Consider the following 26,965-nt stretch of genomic DNA (forward strand, 5'->3'; position numbering starts at 1 on the left):
GCATTGTCCTGCCTGTGTTCTTCACCACCTAACATAATAGGCATGCTCCTCTGATTCTGGAGAGAACAGGGATGCATCATGACTAGTATGCATTTTTACTAGTAGCCATGAATAGCCCTCTCCTCCATGAACATGTCCACTCCACTCTTAAAGCCTTCCAAGTAGATGTTACCTCCAGAGGCTGTTGGGCTTTGAGATGCCCCCAGATTTTTGTTTTCATTTGCTACAACAGACTAAAATGGTGGCCCCTTTGCAATCACAGGTTCTTTGGCCAATATAGACCTGAAACATCACAGGGCTCTCAGTTGTATTCTTGTGCAATAGCCGCACAGAACTCCTCCTCTGTACCCTGCATTGGGGGCCTCTGCTCTGAACCACTTGGCATCCATAGCCCGTCTTGTTCTGCCTTTCTATCCCTTCGACATCTGGAATTTGCAAAGGAAACCTCCAGAGCCCACAGCCAACCGAGATCCCTGGACTAGGTTTTGTGTGCAGAGCAGAGAATCGCATTTTGGAGCTCAAGAGAAAGGTTAAAACTTGCTTTCCTTCAAGAAATGCACTGCTGACTCTTTCCTAACTTCTGTCCCGCGCTCCCAAAGGTCCGTCTCTTTGTCTGGGGTGCCTCTGCCTTGGTTTTCATTCATTCCCCTGGCCTTGGGGGTGGGCGAGCTGAGGGCCCCGGTCTCCGCTTCCATCTTTCCTCCTGCCTCCTCCACCCTCGGGCAGTTTGTCTAACTCTGTTTGCTTCAAGTGGGTGGGACATTTGGATGGGGATTGAAGGGGGGGGTTGTGTGCCTTGAGAAACTGGATCTCCCCCTCCTCCTCCTTGTAGCCTCTGTGCTTCACCGTCTCCTAAGGGGAAAGGGAAGAAAACCTTTAAGCCTAGACTGCAGAGTTTTCTCCTCCCAGTTTTCTTCCCCTCTCCTGCGGGGGATCAGCTTTCCCGCCGACATCTCAAGGAAACAGAGCACCTACTTCTCTCTGGCTCAAAGGGGTGGGGAAGAAGAGGAGGAGGCGGTGGAGGCGGAGGAGAGGACCAGAGGATGCTATAAATGCACCAAACCAGACGCGATTCTGCAACAGTTCCTCCGAGAGAGTCTCTTCCTTTTTTGCCTCCTACTTTTCAGATTTCAAGTAGTTTTCCTGCGCTCTCGCTTTGCCACCAGCAGATTTGGAGGAGTGGTTGTTGTTTTTTAAATTAAGTGCCAAGGTAAGTGCCCTGTTGGGATTTGTTTCATTTTTGTGGGGGGAAGGGAGAGACCGAGAATTTGAATGGCTTAGAGAAGCACTTCTGAAAGTCCCCGCCTTAATCCCTGGCACCTCCTGTTAAAAGGACCAGGCAGTAGGTGATGTGAAAGACCTCTCTCCGAAAGCCGCTGCCAATCACAGTAGGCGACAGGAATCTTGAGACCTTTGTGGGGAAGGGCTGTGGCTCAAAGGGTGAGCATCCACTTTGCCTGCAGAAGGTCCCAGGTTCAATCCCCAGCATCTCCAGTCGAAAAGACTCAGGTAGGAGGTGATGTGAAAGACCTCAGCCTGAGATTCTGGAGAGCTGCTGCCAGTCTGAGTAGACAATACTGACCTCAAGGACCGATGGTTTGATTCAGCATAAGGCAGCTTTGTGTGTATTTGTGTGTGTGCTTTTATTCATCTCAAGAGAGCAAACAGGTTTACTTTCCAGTGAGAGTGCAGGTCTTCAGAGATCAAATTTTCAAACTGGGGTTTTGTTTTTCAGAGGGATGGAATAGATCCTGGGTCCAGGTCCAGGGGGTTTAGCAACTAAACCTTGAGGGATTTTTTTGTGCTGGGTTTTTAAAAAAAATACAAACAATTTTACTTTTTCTAGCTGTCTGGCAGCTGGTATGTCTTTTAAAAAGAAAGAAAGGGTATGGATTAAAACCAGCCCTGGTGGCAGCTTTGTGCAAAATGAAGTGGAGAATCGTCTGAATATGGATGTTTTATTGGTTTTGAACCCAGGTAAAAGGCCAGCGCTCTGTCTGCACATGAGTTCTTTCCCAAGTGTTGGGTCATGACAGGGCAAAGCTGGACTCTTATTACACAAGTTGTCACTGAAAATAGCAGAAGAACTGCTGCAACATTCAACTTGTCTACTCAATAAGCATGGGAACCTCTGATCCATAATTTGAATGGCTGTTAGTGCTTTCATCAAGAGTCACTAACTTCTGGATGATATCCCTTAGAATAATAGAGTTGGAAGGGACCACCAGGGTCATCTAGTCCAACCCCCTGCACAATGCAGGAATTTCACAACTATCTACCACCCCCCACACCCTCAGTGACCACTACTGCCTAAGGTCATAGAATCAGCATTACTGACAGATGGCCATCTAGCCTCTGCTTAAAAACCTCCAGGGAAGGAGAGCCCACCACCTCCCAAGGAAGCCTGTTCCACTGAGGAACCGCTCTGACTTAAACAGATTTTTTTTCATGTGTTTTATTTTAACTGTTGTTTTACCCACGCTCTTTCATTAGTTGGCTCCCTCGACCAGTTCAGTGTAATGGTGAGCATGCTAAACTAAGATGTGGGAGACCCAGGTTCGAATCCCCACACTACCAGGGATGCTTTATTTGTTTGTTTATTTACTTAAATTACTTACAGTCTGCCTTTCTCACTGGGATGCAAAGCAGATCACACAGAGATAGACAATACAGTCAACAGGATGGGACATTCAATAAACAATGAAACAGGACTTGGGCTGTAGAACCAACCAGAAATCTAAAAAATCAAAACTGAAGCAAAGCATAAGCGTTAATATGACACACTAAATAATGTAAAATTACACAGTAGGATCCAATTTACAGCAAACTATTCAGACCGCAGTCCCTAAGAATTTGTCCAAGTAAGTTTGTGAATCCTTTGGTACAGTGCTACCCTGTTACCCGCGTAGGATAGCCCTCTTGAATAATTCAGTTTTGCATAGTTTGTGGAAAGCCAGGAGAGGGAGGGCAGGAAGGTTTGCATCAGTGTTTGGCTCTTGTGGCCCTTTCTTGCATGGCCAGGGTAGTGCCGATCACCACTTTGGGGTCAGGAAGTAATTTCCAGGCCAGATTGGCCAGGGATCCTGGAGGGTTTGTGTTTTTTTTCCATCTACTGGGCATGCAGTAGGGGTCACTGGGAGTGTGTGTGTGTGGTGGTGGGGGGAGGTAGTTATGAATTTTCTCAATTGTGCAGGGGGTTGGAGAGGCAGCGTGGTGAAGTGGTTAAGACTAGAGTGGTGGTTTGGAGAGGTGGGCTCTAATCTGGAGAACCAGGATTGATTCCCCACTCCTCCACATAAGGCCAGCTGGGTGACCTTGGGCTAGTCACAGCTCTCTCAGCCCCAACTACCTCACAGGGTGTCTGTTGTGGGGAGGGGAAGGAAAGGTGGCTGTAAGGTTTAATTCTCCCTTAAGTGGTAGGGAAAGTCAGTATATAAAAACCAGCTCTTCTCCTCCTCCTCCTCCTCCCTGGTGCTCCCTTCCAACTGTATGATTCTAGTTGGAGGCTTCCTGACTTCCTCAAGCAGGCCATTCCACAAGGTGGGGGCCACAACATGTACATGTATGGGCAGTTGTTGATTTTGCCCATTTGAAGCTTTGCACCTGCAGAAGGCCCTGCCCAGATGAGCAAAGCTGTCCTGGTGGAGCATAGCCGGGGAGACAGTCTCACAGATATGTTTGCTGGGTGACTTCAGGCAGTCACTGTCTCTGTCAGCTTCTCCTACCTCCTGGGGTTGTTGTAGGGTTGCCAGGTCCCTCTTTGCCACCGGCAGGAGGTTTTTTGGGAGCGGAGCCTGAGGAGAGCAGGGTGTGGGGTGGGGAGGGACTTCAGTGCCATAGAGTCCAATTGCCAAAGCGGCCATTTTTCTCCAGGTGAACTGATCTCTATCGGCTGGAGATCAGTTGTAATAGCAGGAGAACGCCAGCTAGTACCTGGAGGATGGCCACCCTAGGTTGTTGTGAGGCTAAAATGGAGAATGGTATAAGCCTCTTTGAGGGGGAAAGGTAGGGTAAAAATGATAAAATCAATAAAATAAATATTTTTTCTTGCACACATTCATCCCATCAGATCCACCTTAATTATCAGACACACACCCCACAAAAAAATCACTACTTGTCTTCAGCTTGGATTTAGTATGTATCTACCCATTTATTAGAGATGAATAATTTCTCACAATTCCTTAGGCAATTCCCTCCCCCTCCCATGAAACTGGCCAGAAAGAGCAGACCGTTTTCTGACCTTGCTCAACCCCTTCCAATTCACAGTTCCTTGGAGGTGACCCAATCATCCACCTCTCCCCTTCCCCGATTGCTTCACAGGCGACTGAGTGGACATGTTCACCATTCTTTTTATGATGATGATAAACTTGAGCATTGTGATTGTTAGCTCATCAGCACTGGACTGCAGTGATACTTGATTTTTTTTGTCCCATCCTCCCTCCCCTCCAAGAAACTCAGCTTCCCTCCTCTCCCCCTCCCACTACCCCTGTGAGGTAGTTTAGGTTGTAAGAGAATGACTGACCCAATGTTTCCTAACGAACTGAGATTCAAACCCAGTTCTCCCTGGTTTTAGTCTGACAGTCTAACCCACTATATCATATTGGTTGAAAATAAACATTTTTGGTCATTTATGCAGGGTTGAATCTGCGCCTCGCTCAATGCTGATTTTTCAGACCCAACCTTTAGAATGAATATTCATGGTCCTGATGCAAGAGGAGAAAATGAAACAAATTCCACCACCCCCCGCCACTCACCTGCTCCTTCATTCCTTCGTTTGCATAGATATTAGCAATCTCATTTGCATAGATATTAGCAATCTCAACCCCGCAGCTGTGATTCTTCATGCTTGCTTGAGTAGATGCTTCAAGGAGGGGACAGAGCTTTGGAGGCTGGACTCTATGGGCATTTATGCTTGGTAATTAGCAGGCTGAAGTGCCCCGCTGAACTGTCATTCTAGAAGTCACTGCAAAGCCGGCGCATACCTGCTTCGCATTTCTGAAGAGCCCCTTTAACGCGACGTTTTATATTTGCTCCACCCCTGCCTTGAAGTATCCACTCAAGCAAGCATGAAGAATCACAGCCACAGGGTTGTATTTTACTATGTGAAATGGCAAGGTCCACTTGCAAACTATCATTAAAGTGCATTGAAAGTGGATTCAAAGTGCATTATTCAGCCTGTCTGAAAGCACCCTTATTAGTCTTCAGTTTATTCCAGATTAATCTTTACATCTTGCTGAGAACCTTGACTCGGCTCCTCTCCACTACACCGAAACCTCTTGACCTTCCTTTTGCAAACCTGAAACGGCACACACTTGGTTTACAGTATAAAACGGTAGTTTCATAGATCTAGGTCTACTCGGTTGCAGATCGGCTTTATTTATTTATTTCAGATTGCCCTTTAACGTTCTTTATGCAAAAGTATTGTCCGGGCAGCTTTGCCTCCTCCTGGGCCTAGGTGCCCAAAGTTATCACTGCATGCCTTTCTTTTGGAAATGTAATATAACTTCTGTCTTCACCAGCCACAGAAAGGATCTTTCTCCCCCCTCCCCCCAGGCCCCTGTTTCCTTTTCCACGGGAGCTTTCTCCTGTGTCTGCTCCAGGAGGTACTTTTCTGTCAACTCATGGATTTCTGATCCATCCCAGATGTTAACGCGGCATGCGAAGCATGAGCTGGGTGGATTGGAAAAGAGGCCACTGCGTGATGTGTCCCCTCCCCAACCCTCTTGCTTAAAACAAAAGCAGAGTTTATTCAGCTGACTAGAGGCAGTCCGCTTCTTTGGAAGATGCTGAAGGCTGATCGTGCCAGCCAGTCAAATACCGGCTCGTCATTATTTCTCAAGCCATTTTTTTTTGCAAGAGGTTGAGTATCTGGGCTGGGCGGAAGCAGGACAGGAGGTCAGGCAGCCAGCTCTGAATGCCAGCAAAGGCCGGCCCCTCAGAACGGGGAAAGCGGCAAGGATCTGGAGCAGAGGGAACTGCAGGTGGGCAGCCTGGGCACAGCGGGAGAGTCTGGGAGCGAAGCGTTTCCCAGACAGAGGAAGCACGACAGAGGCTGGAAGAATACAGGCGGCAGCGGGAGCTCTCAGGCCCCAGATCAGGAGGAGTGTGGCCGCCCAGGGTAGCTGCCTTCCTCCTTGCCAGCCTCCAGGTGGGGCCTGGAGATCTCCCGGAATTACAATGGATCGCCAGGTGACAGAAATTGGTTTCCCTGGAGAAAAATGGCTGCTTTGAAGTGTGGACTCGATGGCATTATACCCTGCTGAGGTCCCTTCCCTCCCCAGGATCCACCCCCGCCCAAATCTCCAGGAATTTCCACCCCGGAGTTGGCAACTCAGTTGAGGGAATCTGTCCTCTTTCCTGCGAGGACTCCTCCTGGTTTTTAGCATCTGGCATAGAACAGCAGGAAGAGGCACGCCTTAGATTTGGGGCAGTTGCTGCCACTTAGGGTTGCCAGGTCCCTCTTTGCCACTGGTGGGAGATTTTTGGGGCGGAGCCTGAGGACGGCGAAGTGTTGGGAGGGGAGGGACTTCAATGCCATAGAGTCCAATGGCCAAAGCGGCCATTTTCTCCAGGTGAACTGATCTCTATCGGCTGGAGATCTGTTGTAATAGTGGGAGATCTGTTGTAATAGTGGGAGATCTCCTGACACCACCTGGAGGTTGGCAACTCTACTGCAGCTGATTCCCGTGTGGGGCATTTTTTAATCCCATCCTTCCTCCAAGGAGTTCAGAGTGAAATACATGGTTCTCCCATCCTCATTTTACCATCACAACGGCCCTGAAAGTAGGGTTGCCAGCTCCGTGTTGGGAAATACCTGGAGATTTTGGGGGAGGAGCCTAAGGAGGGTGGGGTTTAGGGAAGGGAGGGACTTCAGTTGGGTATAATGCCATCGAGTCCACCTTTTCCTCCAGGTGAACTGATCTCTATTGCCTGGAGAGCAGTTGTAATCCCAGGAGATCTCCAGCCACTGCCAGGTAATTGACAACCCTACTTGTGAGGTAGGTTCGTTGAATGTGCATGACTGGTCTGAGATCATCTAATGAGCTCTGAGCTGGAGACTTGAACTTGGGTCTTCCAGAGCCTAGGGCAGCACTTTAAGGCCTACACCATACCAGTACTGCCATTTACCATTGGCCTATACATATAATCTCTGTCTCATATTTTATCCACTGTTCCTCTGAGCCCATCAAACCTGGTTCTTCCCTCCTCTATTTTATTCTCACAACAACCCTGTGAGGTAGTCAGAGAGAGAGAGAGAGAGAGAGAGAGAGAGAGAGAGAGAGAGAGAGAGAGAGAGAGAGAGAGAGAGAGAGAGAGACTGTTTGGACTTAAGAAGGCAGGAGAACTTGTTCTGAGAATTTCGTCCCAATTGAATGAGGGGGAAGGATAAAATTAGAAACGGTTCCACTGGAAACACTGGGAAAACAGAACTGAATAATTAAAATTATTTGCGCTAACAACAGAGTTAATGAAACCAAATAAAGTTTTTTAAAAGAACCCAAAATAAAGGCATATTTCCCCCTCATTTTTGCTATCTCTAATTATGGAGCCCGATCTCAGCCTAATAAGAAACCATGCCGTGGTTGAGTTATGCGCAGTGACTGGACTTTGTTGCTCCCCTGCAGAGGGATTCTTGAAAATCCTCTGGAATGGAAAATGGTGTCTGATTCTTTATCATAAGACAGAGGATCCACAGCCAAGTGCCCAGCTGGAGCAAAAAACTATGCAGACAGTTTCTCTAATTGACGGTGCACAAAGAGCAGAGGTTCCTTGTGTGCCAGGATGGGGGGAGAGAGAGAGATGTGGACGCATTTGCACATGGGAGAGCATGACTTATGGCTCTCAGAATATGACCCATAGAACGGAATGTCAATTTCCCCCTTTGGGTGGCGGTAAGTAACCACAGCCTGGCCCTGCACATCTTGGAACAGGGCGGGGGGTTAGGCACTGCCATCATCCTCTGATAGGGTTGCCAGGTCCCTCTTCACCACCGGCGGGAGGTTTTTGGAGCGGATCCTGAAGTGGGCAGGGTTTGGGGAGAGGAGGGGCTTCAATGCCAATGCGGCAAGTTTCTCCAGGTGAACTGATCTCTATCGGCTCGAGATCAGCTGTAATTAGGGTTGCCAACTGCCAGGCACTAGCTGGAGATCTCCTGCTAATTCAACTGATCTCCAGCCGATAGAGATCAGATCACCTGGAGAAAAGTGGCCGCTTTGGCAATTGAACTCTATGGCATTGAAGTCCCCTCCCCTCCCCAAACCCCGTCCTCTTCAGGCTCCACCCCCAAAATCTCCCGCTGGTTGCAAAGAGGGACCTGGCAACCCTAGCTGTAATAGCAGGAGATCTCCAGCTAATGCCTGGAGGTATTTTGGCAATACCTGGAGGTTGGCAACCCTACCCTACTTGTAGGCTTTGCCGGGCTAGAGGGACCATTGGTTTGATCCAGCACAGCTGTTCTTAAGTTCCTAACTGATCCTCTGATTCTTTTGATTCTGAGAAAGGCCCAAGAATGTAAAACTGGCCCACAACTCAGCGCGTGGCGGGAGTAATCTTGTCCTGTCATTTAAATCACGTCGCAGTTGAAATATCTGGTTTTGGCCACTGACACTGACAGGATACTGGACGAGGAAGGAAAATGACCTCGGGATGTTTTTGCCAACCCCGTTTTTTACTGCTCTCCTGTCCCCAATCGTCTATCCTTTTCACAAGGCGCTTTATGGGCCGTAAACGACTCCCCCAGGCAAGTGCATGCCCCCGAACGTTTGCAACCAGAAAGACGATAGGCCCGCAAGGTTCTTTTAAGCAGTTCCTTGGAGGGCCCGTTTACGGAGGTGCTATACTGAGTCCACTTCCTCTCACGCCGTGTGGGGGCTGTCGTCACGTGAAGAGCACCACTCCACTCCGGGCAGCCCTCCAAGGTTTCTGCTCGAGGTATTCCCCAGTCCTGCTTCCTGGGTTTGTTTGGCCAGAGATGGCGGGGATTGAACTTGGGACCTTCTGCATGCAATTCAGGGGCTCTGCCCACCATGCGTGAGCCAGTGGACTGCCAGAAGTCCTGAACCCGGGTTCTGGGGATTGGCAGGAAGGGGTCCTCCTCTAAAGGCTAGAGGGGTTCTGCTTTGGTGCCTGAAGGGGGCGCTGTTCAGGGCAGCCGACACGTTCTTCACTGCGTATCCCCATCCAAATTTTACACCTGGGACGTAAAGTGTGCCTTCAAGTTGCAGCCTACTCATGATGACCCTCATGACGACCGCAGCAGCGTTATCCTGCCTGTGTTCCACAGCACCTAATATTATAAGCATGCTCCTCTGATCCTGGAGAGAATAGGTATGCATCATGACTAGTAGCCATGTATAGCCTTGTCCTTCATAAGAACATAAGAAAATCCATGCTGGATCAGACCAAGGTCCATCAAGTCCAGCAGTCTGTTCACACAGTGGCCAACCAAGGGTCTTTAGGAAGACCACAAACAAGAAGACATGGGATAAGAGGACAAGTCCTCTTATGGATTGAGAGCTGGCTGAAAAAATAGGAAGAAGAGAGTAGGAATCAATGGTCAGTTCTCACAATGGCGGGATGTGAGCAGTGAGGTGCCTCAGGGATCTGTGTTGGGACTGGTGCTTTTCAACCTGTTCATCAATGACCTGAGAGTTGGGGTTAAACAGTGAAGTAGCCAAGTTTGCAGATGACACCAAATTATTTAGGGTGGTTAAAACAAAATTGGACTGTGAAGAGCTCCAGAAGGATCTCTGCATACTGGAAGAATGGGCATTAAAATGGCGAATGAGATTCAATGTGAGCAAGTGTAAAGTGATGCATATTGGGGCAAAAATCCCAACTTCACATATACACTGATGGGATCTGTGCTGGCAGCGACAGACCAAGAAAGGGATCTTGGGGTGGTAGTGGATAGCTCAATGAAGATGTCAACCCAGTGTGCGGCTGCTGTAAAAAAGGCAAATTCCATGCTGGCCATAATTAGACGAGGAATAGAGAATAAAACTGCTGATATCATACTGCCCTTGTACAAATCTATGGTGAGACCACACTTGGAATACTGTGTACAGTTCTGGTCACCACACCTAAAAAAGGATATTACAGAGCTTGAGAAGGTGCAGAAAAGAGCAACCAAAATGATTAAGGGAATAGAGCAACTGTCCTATGGGGAGCTGTTAGGACACTTAGGGCTGTTTAGCTTGGAAAGAAGGCGGCTAAGGGGAGACATGATAGAGGTCTATAAAATTATGCATGGTTTGGAGAGAGTGGACAGGGAGAGGTTTTTCTCCCTCTCCCATAATACTAGAACACGGGGTCATCTGCTAAAGCTGGAGAGCGAGAGATTCAAAACAGATAAAAGGAAATATATTTTCACACAATGCATAGTTAAATTGTGGAACTCCCTGCCCCAGGATGTGGTGATGGCTGCCAGCTTGGAGGGCTTTAAGAGGGAGGTGGACATATTCATGGGGGAGAGGGGTATTCATGGTTATTAGTTAGAATGGTTACTGGTCATGCTGCATACCTATTCTCTCTAGTATCAGAGGAGCATGCCTATTATTTTGGGTGCGGTGGAACACAGGCAGGATGGTGCTGCTGCAGTCGTCTTGTTTGTGGCTTCCTAAAGTCACCTGGTTGGCCACTGTGTGAACAGACTGCTGGACTTGATGGGCCTGGGTCTGATCAAGCAGGGCTTTTCTTATGTTCTTATGACTGCAGCAGCATTGTCCTGCCTATGTTCTACAGCACCTAATATAATAGGCATGCTCCTCTGATATAGAGATAATAGGTATGCAGCATCACGGCTAGTATCCATTCTGAGTAGTAGCCATGGACAGTCCTACCCTCCATGAACATCCCCTCTTAAAGCCTTCCAAGTTGGCAGCCATCACCACATCCTGGAGCAGGGAGTTCCACAATTTAACTATGCATCGTGGGAACCTTCCCGACTACATCTTGTTCTCTTAGCCGCTGTGCTACAGATCATTACCTAGGGTTGCCAGGTCCCTCTTCACAACCGGCGGGAGGTTTTGGGGGCGGAGCCTGAGAAGGGTGGGTTTTGGGAGAGGAGGGACTTCAATGCCGTAAATCTCTATCTGCTGGAGATCAGTTGTAATAGCAGGAGATCTCCAGCTAGTACCTGGAGGTTGGCAACCCTCTCCTTACCTAGAACCTCAGGATAAAAAGCTTATTTCAGGTAATTTCATAGACAGATGGATGGCTCTGTGAATGGGGGGAAAAATGGACACAATGCTCCATCTGTTCACCAGCAGGCCAGGGACGAACTGATGGATGCGCTTCAGCTCGGGTGGCCAAAAATTAGCCTGGAAGACTCTCTCCATCGTCCATCCGCTGCATAAATGAACCAGGTTGGGGGCTGTGTGTGTGTGTGTGCTGACAAACATTACATCAGATTGGCCCTCTTGCTCTCTCTGTAACTCTACTGTTTCCCTGGAGCAGAGACCCGGCTCTTGCTTGGGAAAGGGAGTCTCGCTGGGGAGGCTGCCTGGGTCCTCTGTCCTGCTGCTGAGCGCCGCTGTGCCTAAAAAGCAGAACGCCTCGGGAAAAAAGTGCTTCTGCTAAAAGGCCGCATTGTCCGTGCTCGGAGAAGAGTGTCTATTTATAACCCCTCGGAGGAGTCTCTGAAAGTAGGAATTGTCTCCTGAAGTGGGTCAGGCTGTCTCCAAAAGGAACGGCTCGGGGTGAGCCCTCGCCCAAGCAAGCCTCTTGCCCAGAGGGAGGTTCCGGGGAAACGGACAATGCTGCAATGTTTGTCTTGCGGAAAACTGAAACTGCCGATTTAGGAAGCCGAGGGGCAAAGAAGGGGAGTCCCTGGGCAGGCCCATCTGTGACTGTTGGACAGGCAGAGGATGAACGGGGAAAGAGGTTTTGGCCCTGCCGGGTTTGGAAAGCAGGGGGCCCTCTTAAGGGATCCTGGTTCAAAAAGCTGTCTTTTGTGCCTGGTAGCAGATCTGGCTGCAGTTGTGTCTAGGGTTGCCAGGTCCCTCTTCATAACCAGTGGGAGGTTTTTGGGGAGGAGCCTGAGGAGGGCAGGGTTTGGGGAGGGGAGGGACTTCAATGCCATAGAGTCCAACTGCCAAAGCTAGAGATCAGTTGTAATAGCAGGAGATCTCCAGTTAGTATCTGGATGTTGGCAACCATAGTTGTATCACACATCAGAGAAAATGTTTCTTTTCTTGCATGTGTCTCGAATGGGCCTGAAAAATCATGGAACTCTCTGGAAAGCGGTGGTGGGTTCTAATGATTTAAGCAGAGCTGCAAGGGTTGCCAACCTCCTGGTGGTGGATAGAGATCTGCTATTACAGCTGATCCCCAGGCGACAGAGATCAGTTCCCCTGGAGAAAATGGCCGCTTTGGCAATTGAAGTCCCTCCCCTCTCCAAACCCCACCCTCCTCAGACTCCACCCCCAAAATCTCCAGGTGTTTCCCAACCCTGATTAGGTTGCAAAATTCTTGGAGATTTGGGGGCAGAGCCTGGGGAGGGCAGCATTTGGGGAGATAAATCAGCAGGGATGCAAAGGAGGATAACCTCCAAAGCAGCCATTTTTTCCTGGGGAACTGATCTCTGTAGTCTGGAAATTACTTGGGATTCTAGGAGATCTCCAGGCCCCACCTGGAGGTTGGCAGCCCTAAAGCTTGGCTTATAAGTGCAGGTCAGAGTGGCAAGGCTGAGAACGCAGGAAGGTTTTGTGGTTCAGACACTGCCTTTATCTCACCAGGCTAAAGCTCCACCCTGCAAAAGTCAAGCGCTCTCTTCTCATTTCCCCAAGAGAGGGGCAACAGGCAGGCAGGATCTCCTTCCTTATATGACAAAGGTAGAAAGCAGAGGCAGAGTCCAACGCAAGGAAGGCATAGTGTCAGACAGGAGCTGGAGCAAAAGGTGGGGCCTATGGGAGGGAGTCCTAGGCAGATGGGTCAGCAGCGGAGAAGGGTTAGAGCAGTGAGGAAATTCTCGATTCTACGCGGAACTTTAAAATCTTAGTTCTCTCCCTCCCATTTCCCGCAGTTTCAGTACTTCTGTATTCCTTCAGCTGCTCACCTGCACCTCAAACTGAAGATGTTGCAACAACAAAATCCCAACTCATCTTCAGCAAATGGGTCTTTTCATTGCTCTGATATTTTTGGCATCTCTTCATCTAAGCCACTCAAGATTCAGGGAGCTGGCAGAAGGATTTGCCTCTATGTTCTGCCAGGCAGAAATGGCTCATAGCTCATGTCTGACCCCTTCAGCCCACCTGTTTGGGAACATCTGCTAACTCTTTCTATTAAGAAGGTGCCTTACCTCCTTGTTCAAACACCCCTGACTTTAAGTTCAGGGTCGTTTAAGGTCTTGAATGCATGATAGATTGATGGGGCCCCCTTTGCAAAGGGTCTTGAGTGTTGCTAAAACTTGGCTTCGATTGATTTATTTTGAAACAAATTTTGTTGACATCGATCTACAGGGTTCAAGGATACATTCTGATGTGCAGACTGGGGCTCATTGGTTGAGCACCTGCTTTTGGCATGCAGAAAGTCTCAGGTTCAGTCCTTGGCATCTCCAGTTGACAAAGGGATCTCAGCAGACATTGAAAAAGACCTTTCTCTTCCTAAGACCTTGGAGAGCAACTGGCAGTCAAAGTAGGCAATACCGAGATACTGGTGTATCTGATTCCGTAGAAGGCAGTTTCACATGTCCCTTCCTACACTACTTGAGTAATGGCAGAAGCTCTGGACCACACAAGATGTGGCCACAATTATGGCTCTCCTCCACACCACAGTATTGCAGCTTCTGGGAATTACAATAATAGTGTGGAAAGGAAAGGAGGACACACCATGGATTCTTCCCACATGGTCTTGGACTTTTGACATTAGATGAGCGATGCAAAAGGGAGATGCATTGTGATGATACCTGGGCTGAGAAGGTAGAGTCTGAAGGTGCTCTTAAATTTATGAGAACTATTTAAAAAATGTCTAGTGCTTTGGAGCGGACAAAAATTGCAAACTTATGGGAACTCACTGAAAGAACTTGTTCAGTTCCAGATGTAAAATGATTCAATTTTCTCCAAAAATAAACCCAACTAAAATGGCACAATGCAATGCGTGAGCTTTTGCACTTTCCAGAACTCATCATTGGGATGAATGTTAGGGGAAAAGGGAAGTGGGGGACAAGAGTCTTTTGGGGGCATGATTTCATGGCCTCTTTCTCTACATCCTGTGTAGGATGTTCTGCTGCCTTTTGTAGGTGCAGAATGTGGCTAGCTGGTATTAGGTGTGCTCTTGGAATGCTGGGAACCAAAAGTGAAAAAATGGAACCCTTTCTGGTGAAAATAGAATAGCCAACAATTGAAAGCCAGCATGGTATAGTGGTTAAGAGCAGTGGTTTGGAGAGGTGGAGTCTGATCTGGAGAACCGGGTTTGATTCCCCACTCCTCCACGTGAGTGGCGGAGGCTAATCTGGTGAACTGGATTTGTTTCCCCACTCCTCCGAATGAAGCCAGCTGGGTGACCTTGGACTAGTCACACTCTCTCAGCCCCACCTACCTCACAGGGTGTCTGTTGCGGGCAGGGGAAAGGAAGGTGATTGTAAGCCAGTTTGATTCTTCCTTAAGTGATTCTTGATTCTTCTTCTTCTTCTTGATCAAATGTCTCTCCGATACCAAATGGAATGCCATTTTTCCCGTTCTTCTCCCTATATTCTAGATCAGAAGAAGTTCCTTTCAAAGGAGTGTTTTCTCCTCGAGCAGAGAATGGCCAGAAGCCCGGCTCTGTCTTGGGCCATCATCCCATTTGGACTGCTCTTCTTAGCCCATGGAATCCACTGTTTGTTCTTGCCCAATGCAACCCAACTAGAAAGCATCCTGAGCCGATACCAGGACCAACAGCCCCACTCGAGGGCGAAGAGAGCCATTTCCAGATCAGACAAAGAAGAGATTCTGATGCTTCATAATAAATTGAGAGGCCAGGTCTATCCTTCAGCATCCAATATGGAGTACATGGTGAGTGGAAAATGTTGAGAGAAGTCCAGGATTCCTCTATCCCCACTTCCCTTAAAGTTTTGGGATATGCTGCAGTTCTTAAAGACGTAAGGAGAGTCCTGCTGGATCAGATTGGCGGTCCATCTAGTCGAATGTCCTGTCTCACACAGAGTCCAAACGGTTCTTCTGGAGGGCCAGCAACAGGGCATAGAGGCTGAGGCCTTCCCTTTATGTTGCCTCCTGGCAGTGGTATTTGGAGGTGGGCTGCCTCTGAATGTAGGGTTACCAACCTCCAGGTACTAGCTGGAGATCTCCTGCTATTATAACTGATCTCCTGCCGACAGAGATCAGTTCACCTGGAGAAACTGGCTGCTTTGGCAATTGGATTCTACGGCATTGAAGTCCCTCGCTTCCCCAAACCCTGCCCTCCTCAGGCTCCACCCCAAAAACCTCCCGTCGGTGGTGAAGAGGGACCTGGCAACCCTATCTGAATGTGGGGGTTTCCTTTAGTCACCATGGCTAGTAGCTGCTGATAGACCTACCTCCCCCCCTAAATATCCTCCTTGCCGAGGTCTACACGTATCAGGAAACAAAAGTCCAGCGGTCTTTCTTCAGATCTGAAGCAGTGATCTGTGACTCATGAAAGTTTGTGCTGAAATAAATGTTGTTAGTCTCTAAGGCACCACTTTGCAAATTGCATATCAGGGTACAGGAGTCTTAGACAGGACTGTCTGAATGTTGTTTGCAAGCATCTAGACCGCTGCTGAAACTGGGTACGAGTCTGTGGGTGTGAAGACCTCCATCTGTTCTGTTAGGAGGAGAAAGCCGCTCTGAGCCTGGCCTCGGCTGAGGAGGGCGGGGTACAAATTTAATTGAACAAACAAATAAACAAATTATGATCAATCTGGGCTACCTTTAAAAATAGGAATGCAATGTGTGTCTTATCAAGATTATAAGAATGTGTCCTTCCCTGTCAGCTCTGGGTTGAGAAATACCTGGAGATTTTTGGGGCAGAGCCTGAGGAGGGTGGGGTTTCGGGAGGGGAGGGACTTCAATGCCATAGAGTCCAATTGCCAAAGCGGCCATTTTCTCCCGATGAACTGATCTCTGTTGGGTGGAGATCAGTTGTAATAGTGGGAGATCTCCATCTAGTACCTGGAGGTGGGCAACCCTATTCCCTGCCCCTCACTGGCTGCAGCTGCTTTGGGTGGAGAAATGCACAATGATGTTTTACCAGCGATAGGGCTCCTCACAAGTAGAGTTGCCAACCTCCAGGTAGGGCCTGGAATTACAACTGATCTCCAGCCTACAGAGATCAGTTTCCCTTGCAGAAAAATGGCTGCTTTGGCAATTGGACTCTATGGCATTATGCCCCACTGAGGTCCCTCTCCTCTCCTCCCCAAACCCCAACCTTCAACATTCTTCACCCTTAAATCTCCAGGAATTTCCTAACCCAGAATTGGCAACCCTGATCACAAGGGGACAGCGAGACTGGGACAGCGAGACCACAAGGGTGTGATTATCGGTGTCGCCTCTATGTTTATCGTAACATGTAATTCCATCCCTGGACGTGGCCCTGAGGCTAACCTCATTCCCCTCTCCTTTAGGCTGCCTGTCTGAAAGAAATTCCAGCGTGAGGAGGTTTTCCCTCAAGTGGTTTCCCTGAAGTAAAAACTCAGCTCAGATTTCCACTTCTTGAGTCAATTCAGTTGGAAAGGAACTGTTAGTAGGTCAGGTCAACCCAGCCCTTTGCTGAGCATACATTCATTATTTGTATGCAGACTCCTACTAAAAATAGGTCCTTGGCTTTTTGTCACTCACTGGTGTGACCAAGAAATGAAATCCAGAGTGGGGCTATTCAGGGCTATGCTTGATTCCCCGTGTCTTTCCCTCTGGAATGAACCAATAACTTTCCTTTCCCTAGGTTTAGCAGCCATTGGCTATTCATCCACGATTTCACATTTTTAAAAAAGGGGGAAATGAAATTTAATTTTTCATTGACACTCTAAAGAGAAAAGTTGCCACCTCTCTCATGCAATGGACCTATCTACTTGATACCTCCCAAAGGTATGGCAAGATGCTGGGTTTCAGATCCCCAGATGCGTAACTGAGCTGCAAAATGACACCACGGATCATGGCCATTGTTCTACAGAAGAAAGGGGTTACCTCTTCTACCCCTTGATCCAATCACAGAACTTGACAGTCATGTCTGTCTTGGTCTCCAGGCAGGGGTCTTTTACAACATGACCTCTTTTGTAATTGGCCATGCTTGGGGTTGTACCTGGGACCTGTGTGCAAAGTGAAGGCACTATCCTTGTGTTGTGGGCCTTTCTGTCTTCTCGAATCTGTACAGTGGCCTTTAGAGGCTTCCAAAATATTCCGTCTCTTATTGGCTGTTTTGGGGTGCTGTGGTGGTTTCTTTGGCTACCGAGAATTGTACTTCTCTACTCTCTTCACCGCCAAGAGATAAGAAGAAGACATTTTGGGGCTAACCTGCCCTGGTCCCAATCACCATTCCATGTAGATGGGGGTAGGGGAGAGGCTGTGTTGTAATTTCCTGCAGGGCAAAAAAGCAGAGTTTTGAAAAATAGCACCTAAAAGATGGAAAATATTCATCCCCCAAGCTTCCAGGACTTTCGCCATTAGTCATACTGGATTTGTCAGTGAAAGAAGAATGTATAATCCCTTTCTAAGAAGTTTGTATTTACTGATCTTAAAACAGTTACATATTTATGTAGATAACCCCTAGATTTCCATGGAAAATGCCTTCGTTTGCAAGGCCAACTTTCAGCATAGCCCTGCTATGAACTTTGGGAGTGGCTGTGGCTCAGTTCGTAGAGCATCTGCTTGGCATGCAGAAGGTCCCAGGTTCAATCCCCGGCATCTCCAGTTAAAGGGACTAGGCAGGTAGGTGATGTGAAAGACCTCCCGGAGAACCTGGAGAGCCGCTGCGGGTCAGAGTAGACAATACTGACTTGGATGGACCAAGGGTCTGATTCAGTACGAGGCAGCTTCATGTGTTCATGTGTTCAACTTGCCCTTCTCCCTTCTGGACGCCAGTTATGCATCGCGCAATGAGCTCCGCGCATGTGCAATTTAGTGACAGGTGATTAGGATACACGGTAGCCCTGTTTGTCGGATCCAGCTGCGAATCTATTTGGGCTTCTGTCACTGTTTCAGACCTGCGAGGGCAGCAACATCTCTGCTGCTTCTCACAAAATAAACACACGGCTGAGTCAGGGAGCCAAATATATTTTCCTTGGCTTCTCGGTTCCCTGCCGCTCCCCACTGTAGAAGAAGACTCTCCAGCCAATGTCTATTTACTCGTCCAACATGGTTACTCCTTCATGTTTGGATTCGTTCAGTGTGCTTTTCTCGTGTCTTTTCTCCCCCCTTCTTCTTCGAGGCGATGTGGGAGCATATAAAAGAGCCTCACAGACTGCAGTGAAAAAGACGATGCTCAATGGTTCTCCGGGGAGAAGCCCATAATCCACCTTTCAGCAAGTCCTATTTACCTAATAGGACTTGGAAATCACAGCGTACGCCTTCAGAATACAAATTTCCCCTTTGTGTTTTCTGCAAGACGTGTGTCTCCTCCGTGGGGGAACCTTGCACGCTTTTTAGACCGGGAGCTGAACTTAAAACAGAAATGGATCAGCAGATGGTTGTGTACTTGGTGTTTTCTGCATCCCCCATAGCAAAATGTTCCAATTAGAGCCAGTGTTAATTGGAAGCAATTAGCTTCAACATGTGTACTTGGCCCAGTGCCTGATTTCTCCCCTGCTCCTGCCATGCTTTGGCTATGAAAGGCCACACGGCCTGAGCATGGATGTGCTTAAATGACCTGAACTCAGTCAGATTTGGCAGGAAAGCCAGCCAGGGATGTACATGGCCCGCTCTTGGTTTTGCTTTAAGTTTAACAGATAAAATAAATACTAGGCAGCTAATTCAATGACAAATTCATGTGCATGTTGAATGCCTTTCTTTGTTAAATGCCAATACTGTCAAAACAAAGACTGTTTCTTGATGGATACTCCAGTTCTGGGGTTCTTTGTGCACTACTGAGGGTTACCAACTCCGGGTTGGGAAATTACTGGAGATTTTGGGGTGGAGCCTGGGTTCAAATCCACATGACTCACCACGCAGGGTTGCTGTGAGGAAAAATGGAGGAGAGGAGACTGATGTAAGCCACTTGGCATCCCTAATTGGAAGAAAAAGGTGGAGTGTTTTATTTTATTCCTTTATACCCCACCTTTCTCCCCAAAGGGGAACCAAGGTGGCTTGCATCAGTCTCCTCCATTTTATTCTCACAACGACCCTGTGAAGTAGATTAGGCTGAGAGAGTGGGACCAAGGTTGCCCAGCAAGCTTCCATGGCATGAGTGAGGATATTGGACTAGTATCCCAGATACTAGTCCAATATTCTTAACCACTGCACCACATAGGCTCCCATTTACTTCAGTTGTACATGAAGGAAGTAAATAAGTGAACAGATACACTAGAAGGTCCCCCCTAGTCATACTTGCACACAATCATTCGAATGGAGTGAAGACAGAGCTGCAATCAGGGTTGCCAGGGAGGTTTTTGGGGTGGAGCCTGAGGAGGGTGGGGTTTGGGGAGGGGAGGGACTTCAATGCCATAGAGTCCAATTGACAAAGTGGCCATTTTCTCCAGGTGAACTGATCCCTATCGGCTGGAGATCAGTTGTAATAGCAGGAGATCTCCAGCTAGTACTTGGAGGTTGGCAACCCTAGCTGCAATGGAAACAGTTCATATTTTGTAGCCTGTGCCCCAGTACCTATTTTACCATCTATAGAGCCTACAGATTTCATAGAATCATAAAGCTGGAAGGGACCACCAGGGTCATCTAGTCCAATTCCCTGCACAATGCAGGAAATTCACAACTACCTCCCCCCTCTAGAGTTGCCTGGTCCCTCTTCACCACCGGTGGGAGGTTTTTGGGGTGGAGTCTAAGGAGGGCGTGGTTTGTGGAGGAAAGTGACTTCAATGCCATAGAGTCCAATTGCCAAGGTGGCCATTTTCTATAGGTGAACTGAACTCTATCGGCTGGAGATCAGTTGTAATAGAAGGAGATCTCCAGCAAGTATCTGGAGGTTGGCAACCCTACCCCCCCACACACACTCCCAGGTTACTTAAACCCCAAATAGATCATATATATAAAAAAGGAGCTTTGGCTCTCAACAATCTTCTTGGTCTCTAAGGTGCTCCTGGTCTTGAATCTAGGTGTCCTTCTGCAGACTAACATGGCTACCCTCCCAAAACTATATCTGAAATAAAACTCAAAACCGTGTCCACGCAGAACCTAGGTATTTCTTATCAGTGGACTGATCCCGCTGTGCTCCTGCGCTTTTAAATGGGGTTCACGCCAGAAAAACATCTTGCGGGATTGTTCCAAAGCTAGGAGAAGACTGAGGGGTGATATGATAACCACCTTCAAGTACTTGAAGGGCTGTCATATAGAGGAAGGTGCAGAGTTGTTTTCTGTTGCCTCAGAAGGTCGGACCAGAACCAACGGGTTGAAATTAAATCAAAAGAGTTTCCGTCTAGACATTAGGAAGAATTTTCTAACAGAGCGGTTCCTCAGTGGAACAGGCTTCCTTGGGAGGTGGTGAGCTCTCCTTCCATGGAGGTTTTTAAGAAGAGGTTAGATGGCCATCTGTCAGCAATGCTGATTCTGTGACCTTAGGCAGATCCTGAGAGGGAGGACATCTTGGCCATCTTCTGGGCATGGAGTAGGGGTCACTGGGGGTGTGGGGGGGGGAGGTAGTTGTGAATTTCCTGCCTTGTGCAGGGGGTTGGACTAGGCGACCCTGGTGGTCCCTTCCAACTCTATGATTCTAGGAGAGAGTCAAGCTGACGGCTTGCGGCGGTCTTCAGGGTTAAGGGAAAACGAATTCCGTAGCGTGTGTTTTGGCAGACTCCCGTCGTCAGCCAGATGTGAACAATGTACAGTCTTGGCGGCATTGCCGGCCAAGAATAAAATTGCCCCAAACCACTTTGTGTGTCTAATAACAAGCACTTCCATTGTATGTTTTCATTATAGGCCAGTAGTAAAGAACAGGGCAAGCAGCCAAGGCCGAGTAACTCCTGCGCTGATTGTGAATCTAGGATGGAAAATAAGCAAAGGAATCAGGGGTTTTAAAAGCCTGTGTCAGTCATCAGCAGTGTAAGCTGGGAGCCGGTGACTGAAAGGGGCCAGGATAGGGTTGCCAGCTCTGGGTTGGGAAACACCTGGAGATTTTGTGGGTGGAGCCTGAAGAGGGAGGAGTTTGGGGAGGGGAGGGTCTTCAGAGGAGTATAATGGCTCAGAGTCCACCTTTCAAAGTGGCCATTTTCTCCAGGTGAGCTGATCTCTGTTGCTGGGAGAGTAGTTGTAATAGCGGGAGATCTCCAGCTACCACCTGGAGGTTGGCAACCCTGAGCCAGGATATTGGGGTCTAGGGTTGCCAACCTCCAGGTACTAGCTGGAGATCTCCCGCTATTACAACTGATCTCCAGCCGATAGAGATCAGTTCCCCTTGAGAAAATGTCTGCTTTGGCAATTGGACTCTATGGCATTGAAGTCCCTCCCCTCCCCAAATCCCGCCCTCCTTAGGCTCCACCCCCAAAACCTCCCACCGGTGGCAAAGAGGGACCTGGCAACCCTGTTGGGGGTCTGTTGTGGTGGTGTCTGGAAAGACCCAGGAGTTTCCCAGTGGGGCTGCCCCTAACATTTCCACCAACGAAATATCCATTGCTGACAGATGACCATCTAGCCTCTGCTTAAAAACCTCCAAAGAAGGAGAGCCCCCAACCTCCTGAGGAAGCCTGATCTGCTGACAAACCGCTCTGTCAGGAAGTTCTTCCTAATGTTTAGCCGAAAACCCTTTTGATTTAATTTTATCCCTTTTGGTGACTTTGATCAAGACTCCTGTCCTCTTTCTTTCATACAGACCTGGGATGATGAGCTGGAGAGAACAGCTGAATCCTGGGCCCACGAGTGCATTTGGGATCACGGCCCCAGCACTCTCCTGATGTCTATTGGTCAAAACCTGGCAGTTCATTGGGGCAGGTAAGATCTGGAAAGCGATGTGGTTTCCGTAGTGTCTCCTACGGAAATCTTCCTGGGATGAGACCACCAGTATGGTTTTAAATGGTCAGTGGGGAGGGGAAGACCTTTGAAATGTTTCCAAAAAGATCACTCTCCATAGATTATGGGGTTGGATTAATCTCCTCTTTGAGCAAGTGGAAAGAGCTCCTCCTTTCAGAGGGCAACTATCGTAGAATCATAGAGTTGGAAGGGACCACCAGGGTCATCTAGTCCAACCCCCTGCCCAATGCAGGAATTTCACAACTACCTCCCCCGCAAACCCCCAGTGACCCCTACTCCATGCCCAGAAGATGCCCAAGATGCCCTCCTTCTCATTATCTGCCTAAGGTAATAGAATCAGCATTGCTGACACATGGCCATCTAGCTTCTGCTTAAAAACCTCCAGGGAAGTAGAGGTCACCACCTCACGAGGAAGCCTGTTCCACTGAGGAACTGCTCTAACTGTTAGAAAATTCTTCCTAATGTCTAGACTACTAGGGTTGCCAACCTCCAGGTGGTGTCTGGAGATCTCACGCAGTTATAACTGATGTCCAGGCAACAGATATCAGTTCTTCTGGAGAAAATGGCCGCTTTGGAAAGTGGACTCTATGGCATTATACCCCATTGAAGTCCCTCCCCTTCCCAAACCCCACCCTCCACAGGCTGCTCCCCCAAAGTGTACAGGTATTTCCCAACCTGGAGCTGGCAACTCTTGCAACTAAAGCTTCCATGATTTCCCTACTCGGACTTCAACCCCCTGCATACATCCTTCATTATTTCCAAGGATCTTCCAAACCTCGGAGGTGGCTTTGGGGGGCACAGGAGACTGAATCAGCAAGCAGGAGAGGAAAATTTCTTTTGTGCAAGCAAACTCTGGATCCCACTCAATGTTCAGAAGACCTCTTGGCTCGTGGATCCCTGTCTTAACCACTATGCTATGATGGCATGTCAGCTTTAGTAATTCAAATGACACTCAATCAGCATTGTCTGGAATTCTGTCTTCCTCAGTCCTAGAAAGCTCTGGGTTTTTCACCAAGTAGGCTCAGACTTTGTAAATGCTTATTTAAAGCCAGAATGACCACAGGTATTTCCCATTAAGGACCTTCTGGCCTTTTGTAGCTTGGAAGAGCACTGAGGCCCCAAACATCTGTGTTTACACAAATGCAGGATCTTCAGCTTAAGCCCTGAACCTTGTCTGTTTGATTCTGTGAATTCCTTATGACCGCACCAGCCAAAAAGATCTTGCTGAACTTATCAACATTGCTCGGAATATACAGACAAGCGGGAGCCCATCAAAATTCACGAAACGTTTTATTGTAATTGGTCTGTAAGTAGGGTTCCCAACCTCCAGGTACCGTGGAAAGACAAATAACAGCACATAGGCTCACTTATAATCTGTCTAGAAACTTAAATTATACTCATATGAATCCCAGATGGAGTATATATATCTTTTTACTCAATATACATATTCTCAGGCATTATCATCCTGCTATTACAACTGATCTCCACTCAAGAGAGATCAGTTCGTAGGATTGCTAACCTCCAGGTACTAGCTGGAGATCTCCTGCTATTACAACAGATCTCCAGCCGATAGAGATCAGTTCTCCTGAAGAAAATGGCCGCTTTGGCCATTGGACTCTATGGCATTGAAGTCCCTCCCCTCCCCAAACCCCGCCCTCTTCAGGCTCTGCCCCAAAAACCTCCCACCCGTGGCAAAGGGGGACCTGGCAACCCTATCAGTTCGCTTGGAGAAAATGGCCACAAACCCTGCCCTCCAGCCTTTCTGGGTGCAACTAACAATGGAACAGCAGCTAATTGACTGTGGAGAAAACTCCAAGATGGAGCCACTGTAATTCCGGCCTGCAAGTTTTCCATGCCAAAGCTGTTGCTTCTCACCACGTGGTTTGTCTGTCTGAAGAAAAAAGGGCTTTGGACAACAATCCTCAGCAGGGAGCACAGCTCCCAGATGGGGATGCAAATGTCCCTGCCGGGACACATGGGGAGAAGGCAAGACCGAGTTTCTGCACAGCTTGCAGAAATCTATATTTGGCTTTTGAGCATCGTGTCCACATTGCAGTTCTCTTTAATCCTCCAAGGGCATCTGGTTGCTATTGCTTGTCCATCTAGCGCTCCTTTTTCCAGCCGGGAGCCCCTTGTGTTCATTCCCCAAATGCAAACACGTGTGCGGGTTAACAAGAAGTGTACTTTACATAATCCCGGTTGAATGTTTCATCCTAACACAGTAAGAAAACAAGGCTTGTTTGTCCAGCTGAATGTTTTTGCCACTTCTAAATGGAAAGAACCGGCTGAAGAATGCACTTTTGGGTGAATCTGGACTCCTTTTCTGTTCATGGTCTCTTAGGGTTGCCAACCTACAGGTACTAGCAGGAGATCTCCTGCTATTGCAACTGATCTCCAGGCGATTCTCCTGGAGAAAATGACCGCTTTGGCAATTGGACTCTATGGCATCGAAGTCCCTCCCCTCCCAAACCCTCTTTAGGCTCCACCCCCAAATCTCCCAGTATTTCCCAACCCTGAGCTGGTAACCCTAGTATCTATCTCCTATCTCATGCATCCCGAAGTGTGACTTGATATTAGGGTTGCCAGGCCCCTCTTTGCCACCAGCGGAAGGTTTTTGGGGTGGAGCCTGAGGAGGGTGGGGTTTGGGGAGGGGAGGGACTTCAATGCCATAGAGTCCAATTGCCAAAGCGGCCATTTTCTCCAGGTGATCTGATCTCTATTGGCTGGAGATCAGTTGTATTAGCAGGAGATCTCCAGCCGCCACCTGGCAGTTGGCAACCCTACTTGATATAGCTTGCGGCTGGAGGAGAGAGAACCCGTGAAGTCTTTCTTCTCTCACTGCAGATGTCCAAGAAATACAGGCAGCTTCAAGTCATTGTAGTTAGCTATGATCTGATCAGAAGGCATAGCTGTGGGGCAGATTCATGCCTAAGCACTAGCAGATGCCAGCAGTGCTTGGGTTTCCAAGCTCCAGGTGGAGCAGGGAGATCTCCTAGAATTACAACTTATCTCCAGACTGCAAAGATCAGTTCCCCTGGAGGAAACGGCAGCTCTCCTCCACATACCACTTTCTACAGAACCCACCCTCAAAATCTCCAGGAATGTCCAAATCCAGACTTGGCAACCCTAGCTGAATCTCAAAATTCAGAGAGTGGCCTGCATTACTCAGATATACGCCACTTTTTTCTTTCTTGCCAGAAGGCTGGCTTTTATAGATCCTATGCTGAAAGTATAAATATTTCCCCTGATTTTTCTTATATTGCACAATTCAACTTGCAATATTTATTGTTTTGTTAACTTACTTTGATTTTGTTCTTTTGCGGTGAAAAGCAATGCACTATGTACGGAAAATGTAAATGGCAGTCGAATTATAAGCCAAAAAGAAAACCTCAGCAAAGGGCTTAGGAAAATAATACACTTTTTATTTCAAAATTTTGTGCACTTGGTGCAAGGAGGATTGCTGTGGGGTGGGAAACTTCAGAGCCAGGGCTCCACCACAAAAAAAGGTCCTGTTTATGCACTTCTGGTGATCCTGGGAACTTAACAGTGAAGGAAAGATGTTTTGTAGAGGCAATAATCTTTTGTGTTGGTAGCATTCATGGTAAAATCAAAGTATGCCTTTGCTTCCCTAGGTACCGATCTCCAGCTTTCCATGTCCAATCTTGGTATGATGAAGTTAAGGACTATACGTACCCATATTCTCATGAATGTAAGCCGTGGTGCCCAGAGAAATGCTCAGGACCAATGTGTACTCATTACACACAGGTAAGGGGCATCAAACTGTGTTGGAACTTGTAGCCTCTTGTCCAAGCCTTTGTAGCGTGGGTAAAGGCAGACACATGTACGTATGCACACATATGTCCACATTTCTCTTCCACAGATTGTTTGGGCCACCACTAATAAAGTCGGCTGTGCTGTGAATGTCTGCAAGAGGATGAACGTGTGGGGCGAGACTTGGGAAAACGCTGTATACCTGGTCTGTAATTATTCTCCCAAGTAAGAACAGCAAAGCCAAGATGGTGATATCTGAATTTCTTGCCTTTTCAAAAGCCATTTAATGGGGTTTGTGGTAGAGGTTCCAGGATGTGACAGAGCTTTGATGAACTCTGAAGCTTGATGGGTACCAACTTCTTCAAGAGAATGAGGCCTTTGTTTTTATCCTGAACCTATCAGGCACATGCTTGTTCAAATCATGGAGATAGGCAAATGTTGATGTCCCTATCAGCAGGTCCCTCTTCGCCACCAGCAGGAGGTTTTTGGGGCAGAGCCTGAGGAGGGCGGGGTTTGGGGAGGGGAGGGACTTCAATGCCATAGTCCAATTGCCAAAGCAGCCATTTTCTCCAGCTGAACTGATCTTTATTGGCTGGAGATCAGTTGTAATAGCAGGAGATCTCCAGCTAGTACCTGGAAGATGGCAGTTAGACACCACAAACAAGCATGTTACTGATTGGCTCAGGGTAGTCCTCATCAATGTCTCAGCGGCTGAGGATGAGATCCAAAGTTTCAGTTCCACTAATGGTGCAGCTTTCCTCCCATGCAAAGAGACGTCCTCCAGTGGAACGTACCTCTTGGCCTAATACCCCCACTGTCAATGGAACAGAACCTTTGGATCCAACCCAAAGGTTGGTACTGAGTGATTTCTAGACCTCAGGGACGAGTGGTTAATATGAGGAAAACTCTGCATGCATGAGATGAAAATTCCCAGACATATGCTATTTGTCTAGAGTACATATCACAGCTAGTATTTTGGATGTGTTGGAAGAGTCTCTTGGAAACTTTCCAAACTGAAATCGACCATGCTGCTGAGAGGAGAAGACCTCCCAGGCCAAGCTGTTTTCTCCAGCCACCTTGAATAGCGTTGTGAGAAATAGCAACAGACAGTG

General features: G+C 48.0%; 1 protein-coding gene across 1 annotated transcript in view; it reads left to right on the top strand.

The window, feature by feature from the left end:
* The window catches only part of CRISPLD2 (cysteine rich secretory protein LCCL domain containing 2), a 54,811-nt gene that overhangs the window by 4,865 nt on the left and 22,981 nt on the right, over positions 1 to 26,965 (top strand). Inside the window, exons 2-5 of the mRNA XM_056862384.1 lie at positions 14,698 to 14,993; positions 21,925 to 22,043; positions 25,715 to 25,847; positions 25,963 to 26,078. Coding sequence (XP_056718362.1) covers positions 14,698 to 14,993; positions 21,925 to 22,043; positions 25,715 to 25,847; positions 25,963 to 26,078 — 664 coding nt within the window. The remainder of the gene's footprint in view (positions 1 to 14,697; positions 14,994 to 21,924; positions 22,044 to 25,714; positions 25,848 to 25,962; positions 26,079 to 26,965) is intronic.

This window comes from Euleptes europaea, chromosome 17, assembly GCF_029931775.1.
Source record: "Euleptes europaea isolate rEulEur1 chromosome 17, rEulEur1.hap1, whole genome shotgun sequence".
Classification (NCBI taxonomy): domain Eukaryota; kingdom Metazoa; phylum Chordata; class Lepidosauria; order Squamata; family Sphaerodactylidae; genus Euleptes; species Euleptes europaea.